This window comes from Numida meleagris, chromosome 3, assembly GCF_002078875.1.
Source record: "Numida meleagris isolate 19003 breed g44 Domestic line chromosome 3, NumMel1.0, whole genome shotgun sequence".
Lineage (NCBI taxonomy): Eukaryota > Metazoa > Chordata > Aves > Galliformes > Numididae > Numida > Numida meleagris.
Genome location: NC_034411.1, coordinates 23,860,986 through 23,886,398, shown reverse-complemented (window position 1 = coordinate 23,886,398; position 25,413 = coordinate 23,860,986). Strand labels below are relative to the sequence as shown.

Genomic DNA, 25,413 nt, shown 5'->3' with positions numbered 1-25,413 from the left:
GAAAGTGATAAAAAGCTAAGAATTGAAGTACTGGTTGACATCACTTCCAATGCTGTACTGAGTAAGAGAATATCACAATCATGACGATTGCTGTGCTGGACTATGGGTTATGTGAGTGCAAAACAATCCAGAAATGCCTTAAAATACAGGCAGTGTGTTGTTTTAAGGAGGAAGGATGGGGCATCTGCAGCTGTATTTCAAAATCAACTTCAGGGTCAACTTTCCTGAAAACTTCTGAAAGACTGAGTTTTTCAGACAACCCAAAAAAGCGTAGAAATCCTAGAGCATTTGGCTGCTAAGTAGCTATCTAGTCTCAAAACTTAACACACTGTTATGCAGTGCTCCATATAAACTAGCCACGCACTCAAAATACAAACTTAAGTATTTCCTTTAGAAACAGTGAAAAAAACCTTTACTATGGTTTTTTTTTTTTTAATTGAAAATACAGACATAAGGAGTATATTGATATGAAGTTCATAAATTTCCTTTATGGTTTTTTCTTGCATGACTTTTTTTTAATACTACCATGAAAGAGTGATTTAAAAATGTTAAAATCCCCATCAGTGCTCATTTCCAAATGATACACTATTGTCTGTACCTTCCTGCTAGCAAAACAAATTTCACTGTTCAGCCAAAGCAGCCTAAGCTACCAAACTCTAACTATTCTTTTCTTGTCCTTTTTTTTTTCCTCTTTAGAAAAGGCTCTAGTATCACATACTAGTAGATATTTAGTCCACAAGACCAGATTAAAGTTAGCCTAAAATTAAAACTGCACAAGAAGTGTATGTAATAGTTTGGACACTAGGTCACGAGCACCAAATATTTCATTCTACAAATCAGTTTCTACTGGACTGTTCTATCTGCTGCTACAGTTTCAAGATCTTGTCCTTTGAAACTAGTAGACAAATAATTGTTACTATACAACAGGATAAAAATTGGTTATTTATCTTATTTGAATGGAATGTAAAATGGTGTTGGAGTTACCTTTGCCAGAGTATAATATACACTGTGTTATCCAGAAAAAAAACCCTAAAAAAACAGGAGTACATCAGCATGAGGCCTCAAGATTCTCCTAGAAAGTAGGTCTGCAACTTTAAGTAAGAGCCCTTGTCCAAATCATGCTGCAGTAGCAGCAGTGTTATACTTTCATGATTTTTAAATCCACAAAATAAAGCAAGAATCCTTAGAGATCTCAAGGTTAAGGGTCTTTCCTGACAAATACATTTATGCTTCGCAAAAATTCTATAGATTTTTCTGACACAAGAATGGGATGAAGATCAACAAGACTGAGTGACAGGTCCTGCACTTTGGCCACAATAACCCCCAGGCAATGCTACAGGTTTGGGGCTGAGTGCCTGGAAGACTGCGTGGAAGAAACAGACCTGGCGGTACTGGTTGACACTCGGCTGAACATGAGCCAGCAGTGTTACCAGGCGACCAAGAAGGCCAATAGCATCCTGGCTTGTATCAGAAATAGTGTTGCCAGCAGGAGCAGGGAGGCAACTGTCCCCCTGAACTCAGCTCTGGTGAGGCTGCACCTTGAGTACTGTGCTCAGTTTTGGACCCCTCACTACAAGAAATTGAGACCCTAGAACGTGTCCAGAGAAGGGCAACAATGCTGGTGAGGGGTCTGGAGCACAGGCCTTATGAGGAACAGCTGAGGGAACTGGGATTGTTCAGTCTGGAGAAAAGAAGGCTCAGAGAAGACCTTATCATTCTCTACAACTGCCTGAAAGGAGGTTGTCATGAGGTGGGGGTCAGCCTCTTCTCTCACATGTCTAACAATAGGACAATAGTGAATGGCTCAAGTTGTGCCAGGGGAGATTCAGGTTGGACTAAAAAGGCTTAAAAGGTGAAAGTGAATGGAGTAGGTAGAAAAAATTTCTTCTCCAAAAAATTCTTCTCCATTGGAACAGGTTGCCCAGGGAGGTGGAGGAGTCACCATCCCTGGAAGTGTTCAGGAAATGTTTAGATGTTGCACTGAGGGACATGATTTAGTGGGGAAATATTGGTGGTAGGTGGACGGTTGGACTGGCTGATTTTGGAGGTCATTTTTAACTTTGGTGATTCTGTGATTCTATGAAATATATAAATGTAGAAAAAAGACCTTTGCTCCTGAAACACTAAACAAATCCTGTTAGACTACGTACAGAAGGCCAAATATATACATTCTTGCAAATGGGCAACACAAATAGAAAAAGAGTATTTTATCTTCTAATAAAGTACACTTGGGTGACTGAAAAAGCTGATGCATATAAGGTCAAGAGCAACACCTCCTTCATGTGAACCAGACTTAAAAAAAAAAAAAAAACTTGAGAGTACATGCTGCATCAGGGACATCAAGTTTAAAAAGATCATATGGAAAGGTTTTTAAAATGCCCACTTAAGCAAAATAAGAAACCATTTTGGAAAAAGCTCTTATAGACAGAATTTCAAATTTGCAGAAAACAGTTTCCAGGTAAAAGAGAAATAACATCTCACAGGAAACCCAGCATACACAGCCAATGCCCAGATAACTGCAATGAAGATACAGCAAAGGGATCTTCTGAGTCTGTAGGAACAGTTTAGTCAGATCATAATACCAATTCCATACTCAAGCAGCTTTTACTGAACTGGTATAATGAAAGCCTTTACCTGCAAGCACACTATACGCTGCATTTAAAGCTGCCCCAATTATCACAGGAGAATTTTTACTCCAGGAATCAGTAAGTCTGTTACAGAACCACTTAACACACACAAAAAAATTCTGATCTTGAAGCCTGTGAAAGCAAGCATTTAGAAGCTTGAGAAGAGTTCCTGTCAGCTCAAAAGCAGCAAAGATGAGTGGAAGTTTGTGGAAGAGCATCAATAAAGTGATCATCTCTAACAAGATGTTAGATGTCATTAGTGATTCACCTACCACAAGATCTTTGATACCTACAATTGGGCAGCTATAACCAAGATCCATTCTCTCTATAAAAATACCCTCTGAAATTTATCAACTTCTACATGAATACAGACTTCATCAGGGGAAAAACAGCACTGCATACGATGTTGTGGCTAAGGAGAAGAAGAGATTCTCTCTTAAAATTTCAGTCATTTATTCTGTCACTTCCCAGTAGATTGCCTACTGGCACAACTGTTCCCAGAGGAGAACATTTTCAACTTGACAGCATACTTCTTAAACTCTCCAGGGTGGCTACAAAATGGGAAGTGGAGGGATGTGAAGGCAATGAACAAACTCTGCAAAGACACACAATCATTTTTATCAATCTTCATCTTAGGACATAAGAGCTTCCATTAACCATGGGAAGTTGATGCAATCTTTTCAGATTTCAACAAAGCTTTTGATATTCGTTCTCACAGTATCCTTCTGGACAAAATATCCAGCAAACAGCTAGACAAGTACACAATACCATGGGTGAACAACTGGCTGACAAGTCAGGCTTAAAAGGTGAAAGTAAATAGAGTTACATCAGGTCGGCAGCCAGTCACTAGAGGTTCCATTTTTGGGCCAGTTCTCTTCAATGTTTTCATCAATGACATGGATACAGGACTTGAAAATACACTAAATCTACAGGTAACATCAAATTGGGAGGAGCTGTTGATTCAAGGGCAGAGAAGCCTTGCAGAGAGATCTTGACAAATTACAGGACTGGGCAATCACCAATCCAGCAAGTGCTGGTTTCTTCATCTGGAGTGGGGCAACCCAGGATATAAAAAGATATATATATAGACTGGGGAATGACAGGCTGGAGTGCAGCCTTGTGGAAAGAGATTTAAGTGTTCTGGTTGACAGCAAGTTGAACATGAGTCAGTAGCGTGCCCTGGCAGCCAGAAAGACCAACTGCACTCAGGGGTGCCCCAGGCCCAGCACGGCCAGCTGGGTGAGAGGAGAAGTTGTCTGCTCTGCGCTGTGTGGTCTCACCTCCAGCACTGGGTGCAGGTTTGGGTGCCACAGTATTAGGACATAAAGCTACTAAAGAGCATCCAAAGAGGGCTTTGAAGTTGGTGAAAGGTCTGGAGGGCAAGGTGTTTATGAAGAGCACTGAGGTCCCTGGGTTTGTTTTGCCCAGAGCAGAGGAGCTGAGGGAAGGTCTCATGGTGACTACAGCTCCTCACAGGGAGCCAAGGGACATCGCTGATCTCTGCTCTGTGGTGACAGCAACAGGGCCTGAGGGAACAGCATGGAGCTGTGTCAGGGGAGGGGCAGCTGGGGGTTAGGGAAAAGTTCTGCACCAGAAGGTGGTGGGTTTGACAGGTTGCATAGGGCAGTGGGCATGGCCCTGAGCTGCCAGAGTTCCAGGAGCATCTGGACAGCCCTCTCAAAGAGTTTGAATTTTGGATGGTTCCATGCAGAGCCATGGAGTTTAGCTCCATGTTCACTGTGGGTCCCATTCAACTCAAGATGTCCAATGATTTTATGACGCCATTTAAACTGGAAGAATAAAACAGTCAATTAGCAACTCATTTCAACGCACCCGTAAGCTGGAAAATATAAAGTAATTTCTCCTTTTGTTTTTTCCTCTTTTCCTGAACTTTTTTTTTCAAAGGAGAGAAAAGAAGAACAAAAATTGGAAACAGCATTAAAAGATTATTTGCCTAGTAAGATTTGAGAATATGTTTTGCAATCAGGCTAGAGGAAAAAAAGGAGACAGAATGAATCAGGACAACATCTCTATGTCAGCCATGATCAACAGCACTGTTAGCATTTTTCTATTTAAGAACAGAACTTTTGTAATGTATTTGTAACTGTGAATTGAAGGATGAGAGAAACACGCTGTATTGTGCAAGCGTAGAATGATCCTTCAGTAAAAAAATTTTCTAAAATCTGTCAAAACTCTGTAACGTGGAGAAATTATTTTAAAAGGTATTTATGAACTCCAAGGGCTTTGATGTTCCTTAAATTAGTTTGCATAATCATATGTTAATTTATAAAATTGAACTGACCAATTTTTTTTCCACTAATAAAAAGTATCACTTCACAACTTTAATTTCAACATTCATTTGAAATAACCGCACTGCATATTAGTCAACTTATATGCAAATCTGGCAAGTTTTGCATCCATTTCATTTACACCTTCTTTATTTCTTCTTTATATTACACTATGAAATTCAAAACACTGTAGTACAAGACAAATATTAGCACTGAAATCCTATTTCAAATTACTCTGATGGGAAAACAGAATGATGTCTACATTTAAATATCAAAATCTACCATAGTCTGAAATACAGGCAGTCTAGCACAACTCACTCTCTTTTTCTCTCTCTTCTGTACTGCTAAACTCAATAAATATTCAGAAATTTACGTTCTGAGTTTTAGCTAACTGTGGGAAACAGACGGGCTCACAATATGGTAAACAAGTAAAACGATAAAGGGGAATAAATAATCAGTAGAAAAAGGAAAAGGATTCTTTTTTTATTAGAGGATTTTAATCTTACCGTGCTACTACTAAAAACTGGTCAATCTGACGGTCTGTAAGGGGGCTATCTGGATCCCATATTTTTACTTCCAGCTTTGCCTGTTCTCTGTCATCTAATTCTCCTGTCAAAAGGTAGATGGGACAAAACACTTATTACTTACAATGTTTTTCTCTGTGTATTTCTTGAACTACTTTTAAAAGAAACATTGTACATTTTTATATATACACGCATAGGGAGTACTTAATAATCAGCAGTTATTCATCTAAATTCCATACTGAAACATTACTAAAATAAATATCTTCCCTTAACATCAGTATTTTCATTTGTTTTAAGGAGGCATTCTTAAAAGGTACAGTATCAAAGAACTTTAATAAAATGTTATTATGAGCTTGAAACCAAAATGTAAATAACCAGTGGGGATTTTAAATTGCTTCTCAACTATATAGAAGTTAGTTTCACTTATGTCACATTAAAATTAATTTTACACTTAACCAGCTACAGCAATTAAAAATCCAATTTGTATTCTGAATACAATTCCAAAATAGAAATCATTATGCAACAATGCTACCTACTACATTTAATTATTTTTTTCACCTCTTACTCTCAGCCATTACATTATCTGTACTATTAACATCATACTATTAAAATTGCAGTGTATGTTGGCTACTGAAATCCACTTACAAAATAATAAGGCTACAGCACAATGAAGTTATCATATACTACATAAACATTTTCGAAGCCCAATTGTCTAAACAGAGCGATCTATGTACACACACATGGTTGAAACAACGATGGGGTTTTCAGAAATTTAATCTGCATTGTGTTCAGTATTAAGAAGCACTATTCTTCCAAGCAATACATAAAGTGTAAAAACACTAAAATGATTCACATTCATATTGAAGCCTAAATATTTTCTTCATTACTATACCAGTAACTTCTACTGGAAAATGAGAAACAAAAAACAGGCTGATTAAATAAGCAACACACAATCTACTAGTATAAGAATATCTGCCTATGCAACACGGCCAACACAGTTGGAACCACAACAAATGACAAAAGCAAATCACTATTCACCTTTGGTATTTAGAATATGAGCATATTCTCCCTTCAGTGAAGATGTGAAGAACTCAAGTGTTTCGTTAGTCTCTAATGCTTCTCTCTGGCTTTTGGGAGATACTACAAGAATAGAAACCTGCTTTTTGCCTTGATAAATTAACTTGTGTAGGCATTCCTCACCTCTCTGAGCACAAAGAAAATAACTGTCTCTGTTATTTCTCATGACTTAAGGAAAATGGACAATCTATATATGTATAATATCACTAAGACATGAAAAAGACTGTACACTTAAGAGTCTGGAAGCAGACTGCAAACAAAGCACCAGTTCTTCCGAAATCCTATTAGGTATGGCATGTTTATCACATCCATTCAGCAAGGAAAACATGGTATATATTCACCTCTACCCTAAGGACAAGTTAGAATTGCATCATGTTGTTCAGTTAATGTTTCAGGAAAAGTTCTTCGAAAAACTAAGCAAATTACCTTTTTCTGATGCGTGTGCAATAAAGCCTTGTCTAACAGGACTTATGCTCCTGTTTAAGCTAATTCACATCCAGAACTAGAGACAAGATTTCTAACACTCTTGGGTAGGATTTTTTGTCTATAAACTTACTCAATGGACTACACACTTGTCAATACATTCATTTATTCCATCTGTGACAGACACATTGTGGGTGATGTTCTTTATTTTATAAATAACCTCAGAGCACTTCATTTCAATCTGTTAATATAATTTTTAAGTATCCTTCATGTTACTTAACTGTTTCAGGACATCATATCCTGTAGATCTTAACTGTGGAATTAAGACAATACCCAATACTTGGATAGGCCACAGTTCACAAAAAGAAAAGCTTCATATAATCGTAACACAGATATTCAACCAAAAGATGTCACTCTCCTGAATTAAGTTTGCAAAAAGATATTTAAAATTGACTACCAAATGTCATACTCCAAGTAGAGGTAATTAAAAAAAAATTACTACAAAATCTTGTTTTAACTGCTGATAAAAGTAAATCTGAAATACTGCCAAACAATAGCTTGCAATTGCAGTAAATACAGAAGGAATAAAAACAACAGAATCTATACCAAAAGAATCCATATGACATACAATATAATTGTTGCGGTGACATTTAATATTTCAAATATGGTAGACACGGAGGTATCTGGTCTCTGACAAAATACAGTTACAAGATATGCTTTGTTCCTGGTTATTATTATTTGCCAAAATGCCAGGTATTGTCACCTCATTCAGTAGGAAGAAAATGAACCTAAACAGTTTAAACTGCAGCCAAGCAGCACAGCTGAAGTCTTTTCTTCAGGAACAAAAATCTCATACATGTCCTGAATGAATCAGTAAAAAAAGATCCCATAGAATAAACCTGTAAATCTCCTTTCCAGAGGCATTCTCTCAAAATCACAGAATTGCAGGGGTCAGAAGGGACCTATGGAGATAATCTGGTCCAAATTCCCCTAATAAAGCAGGTTCCCAACAGTAGGTTACACAGAAAAGCATCCAGAGGGTTTTGAATATCTCCAGAGAAGAATCCACAACATCCCCCAGCAGCTCAGTTTTCTGTAATCCTCAAGGAAGTTTTTCCTCATGTTCACACGGAACTTCCTGTGTTCCGGTTTCCGCCCGCTGCCCCGTGTTCTGCTGTTGCTCACCACCATAAAGAGTCTGCCCCCATCAATTCAACACCCACACTTTACATATTTATAAACAGAGATGAGATCCCCTCTCAGCCTTCTCTTCTCCAGACTGAACAGCCCTAGGTTACTCAGCATTTCCTTGTAAGGAAGATGCTCCAGAACTTTAATCAGCTTTGTGGCCTTCTGCTGGACTCTCTAGAAGATTCTTGTCTTTCTTGAACTGAGGAGCCCAGAACTGGACACAATATTACAGATGTGGTTCACCAGGGCAGAGCAGAGGAGGAGATCACCCTCCCTTGACCTGCTGGCCACGCTCTTTGTAATGCATCCCAGTAAAGAACTGATCTCAGTGAACTCCTACCCTTTATTCTTCAGCTTTACATCTGTGAAATGGGTACAACACTTCTTACCTATATTGCAAGGATATGGAAGATAGATACTTAACATTTCTTACCCTCCCTTAGTCCAGCACAGCGTACAGAAATACAGAACAGAAATACAGGACCAGATTTAGGAGATACAGCTTTTAGCAGATTCTTGCCAGAACTCTTGGGCAGTGTATTAACTGCAGGTAATCCTACGTATTTTTGAACACAGCTTCATGTGTGATATAACACTTCAAAAACAGACAACTAATCACTGAAAATGATATTTCAATTCAGGAACCACCTTCTCATGCTGACATTTAGACTGTTGGCAAACAGTTTCTTTAACTTACAGAAATAAAAAATAGTATCACACCATGATTTTTTTTGTGGTGTTTAGCTACAAAGAAAGTTCCAGACATCAAACTTGCTTGCCTAAAGTAAAATCTAAACTTTCTCCTCCAATAAAACTTCCTCAGTCCCCCACTTAAGCAGCCAGCATATTTCTCCTGTATATAATGAATAGACAGAGGTTAATTATCAGTAGACATCACATAGCTTTTTGAGAAAACTGACAGCAGGATGGAGGGGAGAGAAAGCAGGCTACAACATTTTCAAGTAACTGCTACTGGGAAAAGGAGTTTCACATTAAGGATAGGAAGAAGACATCTTTCAGACTATTATACAAACTATATTTACTGACACTTCATGAGTTCAACTTCACATGCACTGAAGTCATTGTCAACAGCTAGATGGCTTGATCTTAACCAATGGAAATTACAGTCTTTCTCATAAAAGCTCTCCAGACATTTCTTATTACTCCTTTTTAACATTTTTAAAAATGATTTCTGATTCTCACTAGTATTGGTAATCAAAAATAATCCAGAAAAATATTCAAAAATTTAACTTGATTTACACACAACTAACTTCTCTGATTAAAGTAATGTGGGAAAGCTTAGATTATCGTTTTGATAGTATAAGCAAAAGGTAAATTACCTGTTTGTTGTTCAGTTACAGAACAATTTTTTCCCCCGACCTCATTAACTTGCCCAATAGAAGTATATCCAAGATTTCAACTAGTTCTTCAAATAATATCTTCTATATTTATAGAAATGGTATTCTAAAACTTAATACATTAACACAACACATGTAAAAAGTGAAACAGTGAAAAACAAAGTCTACATGGAGATTACATATATAGACACTTCAAAGGAAAGTTATCAAGTGATAGAAGCACGTTATTGGTCTACAGTAGGCAATTTAAAACAGCCGCTGAGCATTTTCTAAGGCAATAAACTACACATACTCCAATCGCCTCTGACCCTCTGGAGCTCTAGTCTATAAAAATTTTCAGTCATTCTTCACTTGAGAAATCCCTTCCAAATTAAACTTCCAAGTCCGAAGACTTTAGTGCTCTCCCAGTGCTTGGTCTTGCAGTACTTATAAATCAGACACTGGTGAACAAAAGACAAGACCTCACAAAGCACTCAAAAGAAGTTTATTTCTAGAAATCTAAAACTTGATGAATTAAACAGAAAGAATTACTATTGGACTCAAATTCAGCTGTTCCCAGGCAGTAATGATCAACTTCTCCATAATGCTGTGTCAAGAATAGCTGGAAGGTCTGTACAGAGCAGGAAGAAAGGAACTAATAGTGTTGCCACTTTTGCAAAACCCTGCAGATCAGTATTCAAAAAGGAACTTCCATAGATCTGGGAAAATGGAGGCAAAATATCCTCAAAAAGACCACTCCTCACTTTATAGTCCTTACATTAACGCCGCATTTAAAAAAAATAGTCCTTTCATTTTAACTTTTTATGGCAGTTCTAAAGGCAATGACACATTAACATACTGCATAAAACCAGAAGGCCACCCTCTGGTTCAAAGGCAAGGGCAATTATTCTAGAGATACCTGAAATTCACCTTTATTTCGGAACTGTCTTCTTGAGCTCCTTTGATATCTATGAATAAATCTCAATGGTGTGACTTGCACCAAGATTCGTGTTCTCCTGCCCCCATTTCAGTTGATGTTTTGGTCAACTTAGCATTGTGCAGTAGTCTAACACTAGTGACTACAACAACTTTTCCTGAATTCCTGAAATAACAATACATGAGGTCATGCAATTTTCAGGAAAACACAGTGAAAAATGATACTATGTATAAATAAAAACATTACCATACTATATATAAGCATTAATGGTATTTTAAATACTTGTTTTGGGAAAAGCGATACCATAGCACATGGACACTGTGTTCTCTTCCAAGAGAAACAAACAAAAGAAAATCCCACACCATTAAATTATAATAAGATCTGTAGTCCTGAAATTTTATTTCTTTTTACATAAGCAATGTTTTCAATATGTGCAATATCTAGCTACATTATGCTAAGGATAAAATAGGACTATTTGTTTGCATAAATTTAAACCAAATATGTAATTCAGATAAGAACTTTTTCTTTAGGGTGAAATATATTTTGAATTATTCAAGTGGAAAACACATTTCATCTGCATCTGACATTTGTTTTTCATCTCCTACAGAATAAACTTAGAAAATCATACTTTTAAAAATGGTTACACTAAAAGGGCAAAGGACACAAAAACTGAACATGCAATAAGCCCATTTAGGCAAAGTTACTGAGGCAGAAAAATACAGCAAAGCCCATTAAACCCTAAGATGTTGTGATTTGAAAGCAATTTGTGAGCACTCACTGCAAGGCATTACTTTGGATAATAAGCACATACACAGCATACAATATGTAAGTGTATCTTTGTAAGGCCAACTACCACACAGACCTCATTTGATATTTGAACAAACTCGAAGAAGTCTCTATAGCCCTAATAAAGACATCTTTCAACAGCAATCACGTACAGTCTATCATATCAACAACACAGTACAGATCCTTCGTCATGGGCTGAAACCAGTACACCAAAGAGAAGACAGCAATTTGACCATTTCCTTCAAGTTGTTGAAAAATAAGATGCTCATAAAAAACACATGAAAAGAACAGCAACAGTTGTGCATCTCCTTAAGATGAAAGCCTTAGCTCTCTTGTTATGAATGCTAAAGCTCTGACTTCTCCAAGTATAAAACAAACTTGAGAACAATAATCTTGCTTTTATAGGAGGAAAAAAGACAGACCACTCCAACGACCCCCATACAGAAATTCCTGAATAACTGCCTTCAAACTGTTGAACTGTTTTTATAAGATGTAATTTCCAACTCTTCTAATTTATCGTTTGACTAATAACACAGAAGTTGTGAATTATCTGAGAATCAAAGCTTAGAAATGTCCAAGTACCACATTATAGAATATAAAAATACTGAAAAGAAGCAAAGAACCAACTTAATTGATATAGCTGCTTGTTTGATTAAAATTATGCATGCAGTTAATAAACAATAGAACAATAGTAAAATGCAACAAATATTTTAAGATTATTAAGTAACCTAAAAGAAAGGCCCACATTTTGTTTCAAATCTATTTTTACATTCCTTTAAGAATTCATAAAACACCATATTTCATAAAGCAAAGTGTACTAATACCTAATCAGGCTTCTGTACTATATGTGGCTGCAGTGCTGAACTACTGATTTCCCTTGCAGGTAAGCAAAAGTAAATGAAGTCTACACTGAAAACAGGCAAAAAGAGGTCATTTACATGTGCTTTGTTTGTTCAATTTATAGTAAAACTGATTAAGAGCCTATAAACATTCATTTAATTGTCCAGCACATAAATCACTCAGCTGCCAAAAAAGAGACTGGCAAGAGAGATGTAAGTGGTATTATAGCCCTTTAAAAGTTTGACATAATCAATATTGTAAAAGAGTATTTTACTACCTTAGATGATCATGCATTTGACAGTTACTTATTAAATTCAGTGAAGTAACGTTTTCATAACAAGGAAAAAAAATCTACAAATCATACAAGAGATTACCATATTTAAATTTGCTAATGATCAAGAAACAGCTTCTTCTGAAGACGAAGACATCACAGAAAAGCTTTTGATGTTAAGTCAGAAGTGCAACCGAGAGAACCTTCATTTGAGAACAAAATATAATTGAGAACACCTAAGAAGAAATTTTTTTTGGTGTATTTGCTGCCTTTGTCAAGATTCATCACATCTACTCTTTAGCACCCTCTATCCATTTAGGTAACCATCTTCGGGTGAGATGAATCACATCTTAGCATTATTTCTCCGCTTTCATCATAAAAGAAATCCTATTGAGTTAGCAGAACTGTACCTTTTATATCTGGCATTCTGTTGCAGTTCCCACAAGCAGGAACTCCTGAATCTGATTGTGGTATTCTTTATTCCGTTTATCTTCTGATAAAATTGCTTACTTCATTAAAGTAGGAAGCTGTTATCATTTATTTGAACCAGTGACCCTCAAAGATCTCCCTGCTTCTGGCCTACTCTGACTAAGACAAGCAGAGAAAGTTCAGAGGCTACTTCCCTCTATAATCTACTTTCTGGCTGATGGTTTTGTGTTAAATCTCAGAAAACACCTCACATTTTTACAAGAGAGAAACCAATTTTTTAAAGGTCATTGCTTGCTCTGTTACCTGAATCACACACTAAGCACATGCAAAGCTTTTTAGTGTATTACCATTTGCATAATCAAAGTGTATGGAAGACTTTTGGTTAAGTATTAATGCTGTTATTTTCACATTAGCATTTGAACTTGCTAATCTTTGGGTGTTCCTTGTATTTCTAGGCTGAGATTTGCTAAATGCTCAAGGTGCTGTCTCATGGCTTAATAGAAAAGTCAGGTGATATTAAGCACGCTAATATCAGCAATGACTGAACACCTACTAAGAAGATACTCAGCATAATAACTGGTGAAAAGAAAGGTTACTCTTAAAAAAGCAAAACAAAATAAATCCAAACATAGCACAAAGGAGAGCAATACAGACCTTGGTATATAATACAGAGATAAAAAAATCTGTGAAAGTTGACAACAATTTGAACATATTCAGAACAATTTATGAAAGTATGCTTTTTAACCAAATAATAGTAATGAATATGAACGCAGAGCAAATTTGTTAATTGTTTTCGGGTTGTTTTTTTTTTTTTTTGGCTTTTTGGTGGTTTTTCTTTTATTTTTCCAGGGAGTAGCATATATTTTGGTTATTCACTTATATTAGAAGTTACTGATAAGAGACAATTGGTCGTTGCACCAAAACCCAACTACAGCAGAGGACCAGGTACCTTGCTCCCGGATTGTACAGACGAGATTCTTGATATTAGAAGCACTTTGCTCAAATGAGTGTTTCAGCTGAGATAAGCATTGTACAAGGGAGCAGAACGTTATCCCACAACAGAAATAGATTTGAAAATAAACAACTATTATATTGACAGAAAAAGCACTTGAATATGTGGTTAAAAGGGCCTTATTTACTATCATACTCACGAGAAATTAAACCAGTAGAGTATAATCTCCTGTTCTCCAATACAATAAGAGTAACTAAAGAGACTCACAATCTTCAAACTGGAGTATTTGACATAGGGGGAGAGGGAAAGGTTTCACCCAAGCATCATATTATTCCTTGTCTAACTCTGTAGTTTTACTCAAATATGCTTATAATAGAAGTCATATTAGACTGCTGAAATCTGGTCTTGTCTTTATGTAAAACTATAGTCTTTACTAAGTATAACTCATGACTACAAATAAAAGCAGTGTAGGTATAAAATTTAGGTATTTTCAATGAGATTTAAACATAGCTTGTATTTGTTTATTGTAAGGATTGTAATGGTGTAGAGGATTATCCTTCTATGAATAAATTATGGTCTTATTATCCTTCTTAAGCACTTACATTTCTAAACAGTTTCAAAGGTATGTTAGTTTCTAAGTCTACCTAATACTGCCTTCTTTTGTACACTATCAGTTCTCAGTGACATCTTTACCCATCATCTGATCCACAGCAGACAGAATTCTGCATGCTAGCTCATCAAGTAACCATTTGTATTCTTCCTATATTTGTGTCCTTGTATATAATTTCCAAACTATTATTTTAAACACTCTCAAAATAAAAGGATTTCTCTCTTCAATATGACCTGCTGTGGTACTCATACCTAAGAAACCCATGCTTCATAAATGGTTTTTAAACACTCCCCCTACTTATGTTTCCTCTTTCACGCATAAGCAACTCAGTCTCCATGACTTCCAGGCATCCAATTGGAGATATCTGCAACTCAATTTATCAGCATTTAGCAGCTGTATTTTCAATGTATTAAGCCATACCTTCTTTATTTTGCATCTCTTTGAAAACTCTCTCTAAAATAGTAATTTTTCTAGATGACATCCTGAAATAACACATACAACATCAGCATCAGGCAAAGGGAGATCAGAGACAGAAGAAATATTGAGGAGGAAAACCAAGCTACGTAGGAAAGTGACAGCAGGAAGTTTAAAGGAAAATTTGGGATTCTATGACTCCACTTAACTGATCCATACATCTGTATAAATATATCTTACATTACAGTTGAAATGATTACTTTATAATTTCATTATCGGTCAAATAATCAACTCTAACTGACCTATACTTGAACTGGAAGATAAAATATATACATACTTCAGCATCCTTCAATGTTTTTGATTGGCAAAATATTGTTCAAATTGGCATCAGCTGAACTGCAACAGTCCAGCATTTCTGCAAATCTGATCATATGTCTTAGTCTAGCACCCAGAATTATGACTCCAGTTGGTATTGGGAACCCAACAATCAAAGTTGCATTCCCTATGCAGTCTGTTCTGCAGTGTGTGATCTCCAGTAAGTAAAGAGGCCCAGAAAATTTGAGCTCCTTCCACTTTCCTCTTCATACATGTATTCAAACACACCCAAATAGAATCCCCTCCTCCAAAGTGAAGGGGAAGTAATGGAGTTGCTATAAACTCCGATTTAGAAGTTTTCTTTCTTGCTTGTTTTAGTTTACCTTTGTTTTGTTTTTCATTTTTAAAAGACTGAATCCTTTCGGAAGTCAGTTGGATACTGAGACAGGTAAGTATTGCAGCCATTCATCAGATAAGAAAACTAATATATTAGTACTTGACAGTATATATATATAAACAATATAGTCCATCTTTTGGAAGGCTGTTTTACAATGATGCCAGTCAATGAACACTTCCACATAAAGTTATCTGTACATATACCTATTGACAAGTAAACGTATAGTGACATACAGACTTCTGAAGTTGGATCCATAATATCTTAATGCATGACTTGATTTTAATAGATCTTTTAATCTTCTAAAAAGAAAATATTCTTTCCTTTTAATAAATTAAGAAGAAATACAAAGTTACGTAATTCACCCATGGGAGGAGAAAAAAAGGCACGCTTTGTTATCCAGATTGGTCTACGCACCAAGTTTGAGTGTTTTTTTCAAAGAAGGAAAAATAGTAATGTCAGTTAAAAATAAATAAATCCATTCTTGCAAAATAAAATGCATCTAGTTCTTTAACAAACAAAAAAATAATAGTCCATTTAGACAGAAAATAAGTTATCAGAATATTGCAAAAATATAAAACAATGCAAATTTTTAGTCTCCTGGAGTCTACCAGTGCATTTACATCAACATGGATTAACTTCCAAGCTGACAGCTTACACAGAGACACAGCAACAGCTGAATCATCTTTTCCTTTAAGGTCTGAAGGCTGCAGAAACATGGAAAACAATCAGCCAAATCCACAGCGTTTTGGATATTTTTATCCTTCCGAAACAAAATTATTTTTGCCACCAGCCATTGAAAATATGCGTAGATGACCAAAAAAGGTCTCTAACACCATCAGATCTTTGGTTTGTGGGCAACTTGATACTTCTGAATCTTAATAACTGATCAATTCTTATTGCTTACTGAAGATATCAAGAGGACTACATCACTTACTACACTCTGGGGATTAAGGAGTGTGAAAAAACAAAGATAGTAACACAGACTGAAATCCTGTCTTAATGATAATAGAAGAAAGACCTCCTATTAATTTAACTGAAGCAAGGATTTCACAGAATCACAAGATTTGGAAGGGACCACTGGAGATCATCTAGTCCAAAACCCCTCTGCTAAAGCAGTTTCCCTGCAGTAGGTTACATAGGAAAGTGTCCAGGTGGGTCTCGAATACCTCCAGAGGAGACTCCACAACCTCTCTCTGCAGCTTGGCCAGTGCTCTGTGACCCTCAGTTTTTCTTCATGTTCAGATGAAACTCCCTGTGTTCCAGTCTGTGTTCATTGCTCCTCATCCTGACACTGGGCATTGCTGAAAAGAGCCTGATATCATCCACTTGACTCCCACTCTTTACATATTAACAAGCATTGATAAGATCACTTCTGTCTTCTCTTCTCCAGGCTGAACAGCCTCAAGTCTCTTAGCCTTCCCTCATAAGGGAGATGCTCCAGTCCCCTAATCATCTTCATGGCCCTACACTGGACTCTCTCGAGAAGATCCCTCTCTTGAACCAAAAGCGCAGAACTGGACACAGTGCTCCAGATGTGGCCTCACCAAGGCAAAGCAGAGGGGAGGATCACCTCTCTCAACCTCCTGGCCACGCTCTATTTAATGCACCCCAGGATACCATTGGCCTTCCTGGCCACAAGGGCACACTGCTGGCTCATGGTCAGCATGCCCACCAGGACACCCAGGTCCTTTCTTGTAGAGCTCCTCTCCAAAAGGTCAGCCCATAACCTGTTCTGATGCATGCAGTTATTCCTTCCCGGGTGTAGGACTCAGCACTTGCCATTGTTGAACCTTATATGATTCCTCTCAAAGTTAAGCTTCAGAATTTAGTAACTTTTTTGTTCTAAAAATCAAATTCCTAAATGTAAAATTACCATGGAAAAAACCATTTACTTTAGATGTATTATTTATACATCTATATACTTCCTGAATTAGTCTCTATCATTAGTAATTTTTTCCTGCTATATTCCGCTACTTAAAAGCTGCCTATTTGGCAGACAATCCCAACTCATCCTGAAAGCCCTCGCAATTCAGTCAACCACTTCAAATCACATTGATGCTTTCTGGTTTCTTCATAAAGCATATTAAGATTGTCATTTTCTTAATCCTCTGAGAAACACTCTTCTTGAGCATAAAAACACCTACATAATCATTCGGGGTTTTTTTGTGAAAGGTATACTTTATAGCAAGAATAGCAGTGTATCATATTCTAGCCATTGCCTTGTTCTTAAATCAGCCTGTACTCTTTTTAAGTAAATCTAGAGTAGTCCTCCTATAGTTTTTTTTGTTATTAAAATAAGAAATAATATTACACATGAGCTACTAAGCTGCATCTAACCTCCTGTTTGCCAGAAATTGAATAATTCTTCTTTTATACAGTTCATTAAATAAATTTTGTAGGAATAATAACTGTTTTGTACAAGAGACAAGTACAGCATGCAAAAAAGCCCATCCCTAGTGGAGAACACCCCATTTAAACTTACAAATATATGTACTTGGGGCATTCAGAACTCTTTTGACTTAAGTTATAGTACAGTTGCAAAATCATTTTTTTAATCAAAGAATTTATGCCAGTGTCTTTAAAAATAGTATTTATGTCCAGATATTTCTCAGGAAACTTTTTCTTTTGTCAGTGACCAATGTAGGATGCACATTTCACTGAAGAAAATTTTAAAACTTACTAAGTAAGCATACTATAATTGAAAACAGAGACAACTGCTCATACATCAACATTCAAACTCTAAATAAATATTCTACTTTAAATTCTGTTTTAAGAAAATGAAGTTCCTATGCAGTAAAAGGCTAAGGCACAGGTATTTGTTGTTCTAAACTTTAAAAGAACCACTATTTTTAAAACTATGCTAAGGCTCAAAATCTTTGTTCCAGTTCCACTAAAGAACAGACAATGATTTGATGTAAGCTAATATTTTAAAATATGTAATCAAAAGAATGCACTTCTCACTTATTCTGTTACCATGCTGTTATTCTACAGAATGGGTTGGACCTCAGTGTTTTCTTTCCATGAGGCCTGCATGAAAGATCTAACTGAAACGTACAATTACACAAACACAGAATGTGTAAATTGTTAACAGATGTCTTTTCAACAGCTATTCAAGCAGCATTCCTTGTTTCTTCATAATACTTACTGATATTCATAGATATTCTACGACAATTTTCCGAGACCTAATGCTTAACTTTCTCTGCCTCAATATTGACCAGTTTAATTCAGAATGCTAACATAAATAATACTGCATGACATTTTTTTTCAATTGTACAAAGAGCAAATGTTTACCTTCTGCAAGCATGTCAGGCACATCTGCTTGATATCTAGGCCCCACTCTGATTTCTCCTTTGTCTGCTAAAAGTGTTTTCAGTGATGGATCATACACCAATGAATAAAAAAAAGTATCCTAAAAAAGAAGATGCATTTGCAATAGCATAATGAATTTCAGAATTAGCTTTGGAGATTTCCTCCATGTATTTCCTCCAAAGTAACCCTTCTCATGCATTTTACAGACTATGGGTTTGGTAGAAGAATAAGTTTTGAAACATTAATCATTTTAAATAACACAGATATTTCACATGAATACTTTTACATGGTTAATCAAAGCTTTTCTCATTGCTAGAAGTTATTTCAGAACAGAGCACTGATGAAAGGATCAATACTCATAGAACATACCAACAGACGAAAAAAAACCAACTGTTAACCATTTTCCAAATTTAATGTTTCCTTTCCTAAATACTTTACCATACTGACTTTTCATAAATTAGTCTCAAACAGCACAAAAAACTGGTAGTGCCTGAAAAGAGCTTAACAAAAATAGTATTGACGTATCTTGTACATTAATTTGTAGTAAAGGTTAAGTGTTTTTCTCAGAAGCATTCTACAGATTAGCAGTCGTTTTGGCATAGAAATATGAAAATAAAGATACACAAATTCCAACCAAAAGAATACTGTCTGCTTGATATTATATTAAGACATTCCAAAGAAAAATACATTTATTTTCAAAGGTATTTTGCATTACAAAACTGGCTTAAAGGCTTATCTTTCAAATTCATGGATAATTTTTTTCCTTTCTAATAAGGCTAGACATCTTAATTTTCTTCAACGGGAAAGGAATGGAAACGTTTTGCTTTAGTTCAGAGTAAAAATTAACCCCCTACGCTATGTTATCCTCTGGAAGAGCATCCCTCTTTCATTTTATTGACTGTACAATACAATATTTTGTCTATGGAAGATTTGTCTTTCTAGAACACCTCAAGACAGAAAAATAATAACTACAAAACAACTACAACAAAAACAAAAACAGAAAATGAATTTCCCTGTAAGTATCCACTACGTGAAAAGCATATTTTTATTTTGTAAGATACCTTATGAATTACTTTGAGTTAATTATTTTCTAAGAAACCTGTAAGGTATCATTTCAGTTGTTGTTACAAAACACAGTGGTCTCAATGTAACATTTTTCTAACATTCAGTAAAGCAGTTCTAAACTACTGCTTGCCCATTTACTGAAAACAAAAAGCAAACAAACGAACAAGAACAAAGAAAACTATTCCCAATATTTATACAAATCGAAATCACAAACATTACCTCTTTCTCCAGATATGACAACACAGATTCTGTCTCATTCAGAAGTGCAACACTGCATTTTCCCCTACACAAACATAAGGAAGAACTGTTACTTTTGTAAAGCTGAATTTTTTGTTGTCAAAAAAAAAAAACCCCTGCAAAATTACTTTTAACTTAACTTTGTTTTAAAGAAACGCAAATAGATATGGATGAAAAACGTTAAGTGTGCTGAATCATCTTGCTAGAATAGGCTTTTTTTGATGCTACAAAGAAGTAATTAAATTGAAAATGGTAACAATACATTACTCCTTGCATTTCAGGCACCTAACTCTAACTCAACTTCTATTAATTTAGGCAGTATTTACCATGAGGTCCTAGTGGTCTTACACATACAACAGGACCTTCTTCACAAATCTATTCTCCTATCTGTAACAGATTAACACACAAATAAACACTAGAAAGGCATAAATTACTTTAGGAACTTCTGGGATTTAAAGATAACACTCAAAGATATTATGACAAAAATCCTTCATTTATCTCAGGGAATGTTTTCTGTTAAACTCAATTGCAAATATTACGTGCCAATTGTTAACTGCTTATCATTAAGCAAAAACAAAAAACAAAAAAAGAAACACCAAAAACACAGCTAATGTCTCTTTCATTATTATTGGATATCAACGGAAATAGAGTTAAAACATTCATTAAGTCTGCAACATATAAACTCTTGAATTTCTCTCCATCTCAGTATTTGTCAAGAGAACCACAACTCCAAAGAGAAATGTTGGAAAAATGAGATTGAAAAACCTGAGCACAACACACAGCAAGTGAGAAGATTCCTGTAGCAGAGAATGAGGAAAACATCTCTATAATCAGTTATGTATAAATAATCAGTTATGAAGGGCAACAAGGCTCGTGAAGGGCTTGGAGAATATGCCCTACGCGGAGTGACTAAAGGAACTGGGGCTGTTTAGTCTGGAGAAGAGGAGACTGAGGGGAGACCTCATTGCTCTCTTCAAATACCTGAAAGGTGACTGCAGTGAGAGCGGGGCTGGTCTCTTCCCACTGGTGACAGGACAAGGCAAAATGGCCTCAAGTTGCACCAGGGTAGGTTTAGGTTGGATATCAGGAAAAACTTCTTTGCAGAAAGGGTTGTCAAACTCTGGAACAGGCTCCCCAGGGAGGTGATTGAGTCACCATCCCTGAACGTGTTTAAAAACCGTTTGGACATGGTGCCTGGGGACATGATTTAGTGGTGGGTTGTTAGAGTTAGGGTAGTAAGGTTAGGTTGCGGTTGGACTTGATGATCTTGAGGGTCCTTTCCAACCTCAGCAATTCTATGATTCTATGTCTTTGAAGATATTTTGAAGCTTATGACCTTGATAATTCCAGAACACTAATGTCTAAAGATTAATTATATGCTATACCATGAAGACAGTTCATCAATTTTAACTGTTTTTTTTTTTTTTTTAGTGTTAAAGGCTAAATCGTTTACCTTTTCAGTTTACTTCTGTTCTGTACACCTCTAGTATGCTCTCTCCGCTCCACTCTACTATTATTTAACTTCAGTTATGGCAGAGGCTTTCCTTCACTGTCACTGTGGCTGAAAGGGTAGAGTATTGACTGACCTTATATCTTACTGCTGGAAGTTGACAAAGCTTCATTTTATTTCATTAAGGGAGAAGATTAATTTCCACAGCACATCTTCCAACTGAGTGAACTTCTATTTGATGTTAGATCTCTTTGTACAGCATTTTAACCATCTAATGGCTGAATCTTATTAGTATTTTATGTGTATCTATGATACATCACATGCATGGATTATAGCCTCAAAAAAAAGAGAACACTAAAGAAAAAAAAAAGAATAGACTAAATGCTTAAAAGCACTTGGAAACAGGTAAACTGGTCATCTATAGAGAATAATACAATAAAAAGAATCTGTATTACAGTTACCAGCTTCCATGATCTACAAACATTAAATGCTTACTACAAATATATAGAACCAAAAGGCATAAAATCCTACCATTTCTATACCTGTTCCTGCTCTTTCCACCCCACCACGCCCCAACCAGAAGATGATCCTCTCAGCCTATTATAAATGGTCAATTCAATTGAATCAATGCATTTAGATCAGTTTCTTGTCAAACATCTGTCAATTGTGTGCACTTAGGAAATAAATCAGTACAGACTTATGGCGATGTGTCCCTAAATATTCCCTAACCACCATTGTACTCTTCACCTCTTCTTCCAATACTAATAATCAAAATGCCCATTAAGAAAATTAATGTTGTTTAAACCATGTTGCCACAAGACTTAGAATGAGAGGCCTCCTGCCTGAAGTGTGTCACAAAAACTAATTAAGCTCAATAAAATATATTATTTCAGCTTCAATCCCTAGCTGGGGGCAAAAGGAGCAAAATCCTTCCTTGCTGTAAGAGAAGAGCAAGTCCGAGATCACCTCACAAGACTGAATGTGTATAAGTCTATGGGGCCTGACAACGTGCATCCCAGGATCCTTAAGGTACTGGCTGATGGGGCTACCTAGCCACTCTTCATCATAGTTGAAAAGTCATGGCTGCCAGGAAAAGTCCTCAGTGACTGGAGAAAGGGAAACATCAGTGCCATTAATAAGTGATGGAGTACTGCATCCAGGCTTAGGGCCCCCAACATACGAAAGACTGAGCTGTAGGAGCAGGTCCAGAGGAGGGCAACAAAACTGACCAAAGGGCTGGAGCACCTCTCCTACGAAGAAAGGCAGAGGGAGCTGGGCTTGTTCAGCCTGCAAAACAGAAGGCTCTGGGGAGATCTCACTGCAGCATTCCAGTACTTAAAGGCAGCTTATTATCAGGAGGAAGACAAGACTTTTTTTTTACATGGACTGATAGTGGTAGGATAAGGGGGAATGGTTTTAAACTAAAAGAGAGGAGATATTTAAATAAGAGGTTATGGGTAAATTTTCACTCAGAGGGTGGTGAGGTGCTGGAACAGGTTGCCCAGAGAAGTTATGATCACCTCCAGGAATGAGGCAACCAAGGCCAGGTTGGATGGGGCCCCAGGCCAGCTGGACAAGCCACTGATTTACTGGTTGGCAACCCTGAAGGGGAGCTTGAACTAGATGATCTTTAAGGTCCATTCCAACCCAAGCCATTCTATGATCTACACAGGTGCTAATATTGATTCAGATATGAATCCTTCTGATTATTATTCAATTGTGATTCTGATTTAAGCTATATTCCTCTACCAAGAAGCATCCCTAACTTAACTGTTCTCTATAGGAAAAATTACTGGTAAATAGCATCAGAAGGAATCAAGGATTACATTCCTGTTTACATTCCGGGTTTTGACTTTTTCCTCTTAACACTCAAAAAAATTGTTATTATTTCCCAGGGAAATAGGCAAAGTTGATCTTGTATGAATGTTGAGCAGATCTTTCAGATACCTCAACAATGTACAAATAAGGGCAAACAAAAAATAAGTTAGCTTTTATGTCTTCACTTACTATTTAATTTTGATAAGATAAAATTGCCCCTTCAGAATCCCTTCTACTCTCAGAAGTACTTAAATGTATTTAAACTGATCAAAGATAAAAAGTTGTTCTTCCATTTAGCTGACAACAATACCAACATAACTTGTCAGAGTATTAAATCAGCAAACAAAAAAAGAAGTTCTTTACAGATCTTTCAGTGAAAGAAATAACAAAGCTCACATAGGTATATGCTCATGGTATTACCAGCCTCTACTGTATAAACCACTCAGGACTGAATTACTTCTCCTGTCCTAGAAAGCACAGCTGTAACTCGACTTTGTCTTTAATCTATTAACCATGTGAAATTTGTTTACACACATTACATTTTCATTCATTGCTATGCGTTTGAAGTTCTTCTCCAGTTGTAATTTTTTTGTTGTATCTTTCAGCTAACACCACCAATAGCTGACAATTGCTGGCCATATACACACATCAGCTAAGAGATGCCTAAAAATGTCCTCCTTTTTTCATGCCTACAACCTACTTCAGTTATTTCACCAAAGCCATTCCTGTGCAACACAGAACTGAAATCCAAGCACGTTCCACATTAATACTCTAAAACAATATTTTTTGAAAAAAAAACCACGCATTAATGATTTTGCAGAAAATTAATTCTTCAGTAGCCCAGAGAGCCTCATAGTCCCCAAACCAAAATGCTAACAATTTACAACTAAAACAGCAAATAAACACAGGGAAACTAGTGAAGACTGTAAATAAATGGAAAGACATACTAGCCATCATGGTAGGTAGCAGTCTCAAGAGAGTGAACAATAAGACACATTTTCTTCCTTTTTTTAAGAAGCTATTATTCTGCTTGTTTGCACTGTCCTTATAATAATCTCTTAAGACTTTTCTTAAAGTAATCAATAACATAGTTATATTTTATACAATTCTTTAACAAAATTCAAAAAACTGATGAAAACACAGATTTCAAAATTACCAGAATGAATCAAAATCAACAACAACTATTTTTATCATTTAAAGTTCTTATTTTGGACCAATCCATCCTTTTAAACCAATGGAAACCTCCACAGTTCATGCTCTGTCACTCCTGCAGGCTATTTCTTCATCTGTTTTCACCAGATCAGTAAGACAGCCCATAGGATGTAAGCCTTGTTTTAATAATTATCTATTGGGACAGGAAATATATTAGCAAAAATTACAGAAATAAATTACAAAATAAATGCAATACCTAAGTGTTTGTTAAGCAGCACAAGCCACAGAAGTGGAAAAGGCAGCCTGACGGGTATAGTATCGTGTCCCACAAGTTTTGTGTTGTAACGTAGTTGCATCCTGGGTAAGACTAGCACAGAATAGGAACTTTCAGAACTCACTGCTCTGGGTTCCCACTAAGTCAATGGATCTTGCTGTGCATTAGTCATGAAGATGCTATTTGAAGAAAGAAGATAATATACACAGCAGTAACCCCACAGACTTTGAAATTCTGCTATTAACAATTACTCATCACCTTCCTGAATTGGACAAGATAACGTTGGGTAACTGCATGCAGGTAAACTGATTGTCTCTTGTTGATCTTGATCAAAAAATGCTGGTCTCAGTAGAAATTTGAAATACGAAACTTTGCCACTAGCTAGATAGTAAGAACAAAATAACTGCAAAGAATATTAGAAAGTGTTAAGCTTACAAGGAAAATCTGATTTAACATATGCTGTTGCTTCAATGACAATGAGAGATTAAACTGAAGACAAAGTGAAAAATGAAGAGGGGCTGTAAGGTTTTAAGCAAAACTAGACCACAAGAGCAACCTTTCTCCTATGAGTCATAAAGAAAAAAAAAAAAGGGGGAAAATGGTACAGAGAGTAAAGGACAAGACAGCTACCCTAACAGAACAAGGTACTTCCTGAACTATCGGAAATGGGAAAATGTTTTGAAGACTTCC

At 36.2% G+C, this 25,413-nt stretch overlaps 1 protein-coding gene across 21 annotated transcripts in view; it reads right to left on the bottom strand.

The window, feature by feature from the left end:
• The window catches only part of MTA3 (metastasis associated 1 family member 3), a 696,451-nt gene that overhangs the window by 644,434 nt on the left and 26,604 nt on the right, over window positions 1–25,413 (bottom strand). For all 21 annotated transcript variants that reach the window (XR_002436305.1, XR_002436306.1, XR_002436307.1 and 18 more), the window contains 3 exons: window positions 20,012–20,075; window positions 18,710–18,827; window positions 5,422–5,524 (listed from right to left, as the gene is read on the bottom strand). Coding sequence is in view for 5 of the 21 variants with exons in the window: in XM_021389468.1 (XP_021245143.1) it covers window positions 5,422–5,524; window positions 18,710–18,827; window positions 20,012–20,075 (285 nt within the window). In the remaining 16 variants the exon portion in view is untranslated. The remainder of the gene's footprint in view (window positions 1–5,421; window positions 5,525–18,709; window positions 18,828–20,011; window positions 20,076–25,413) is intronic.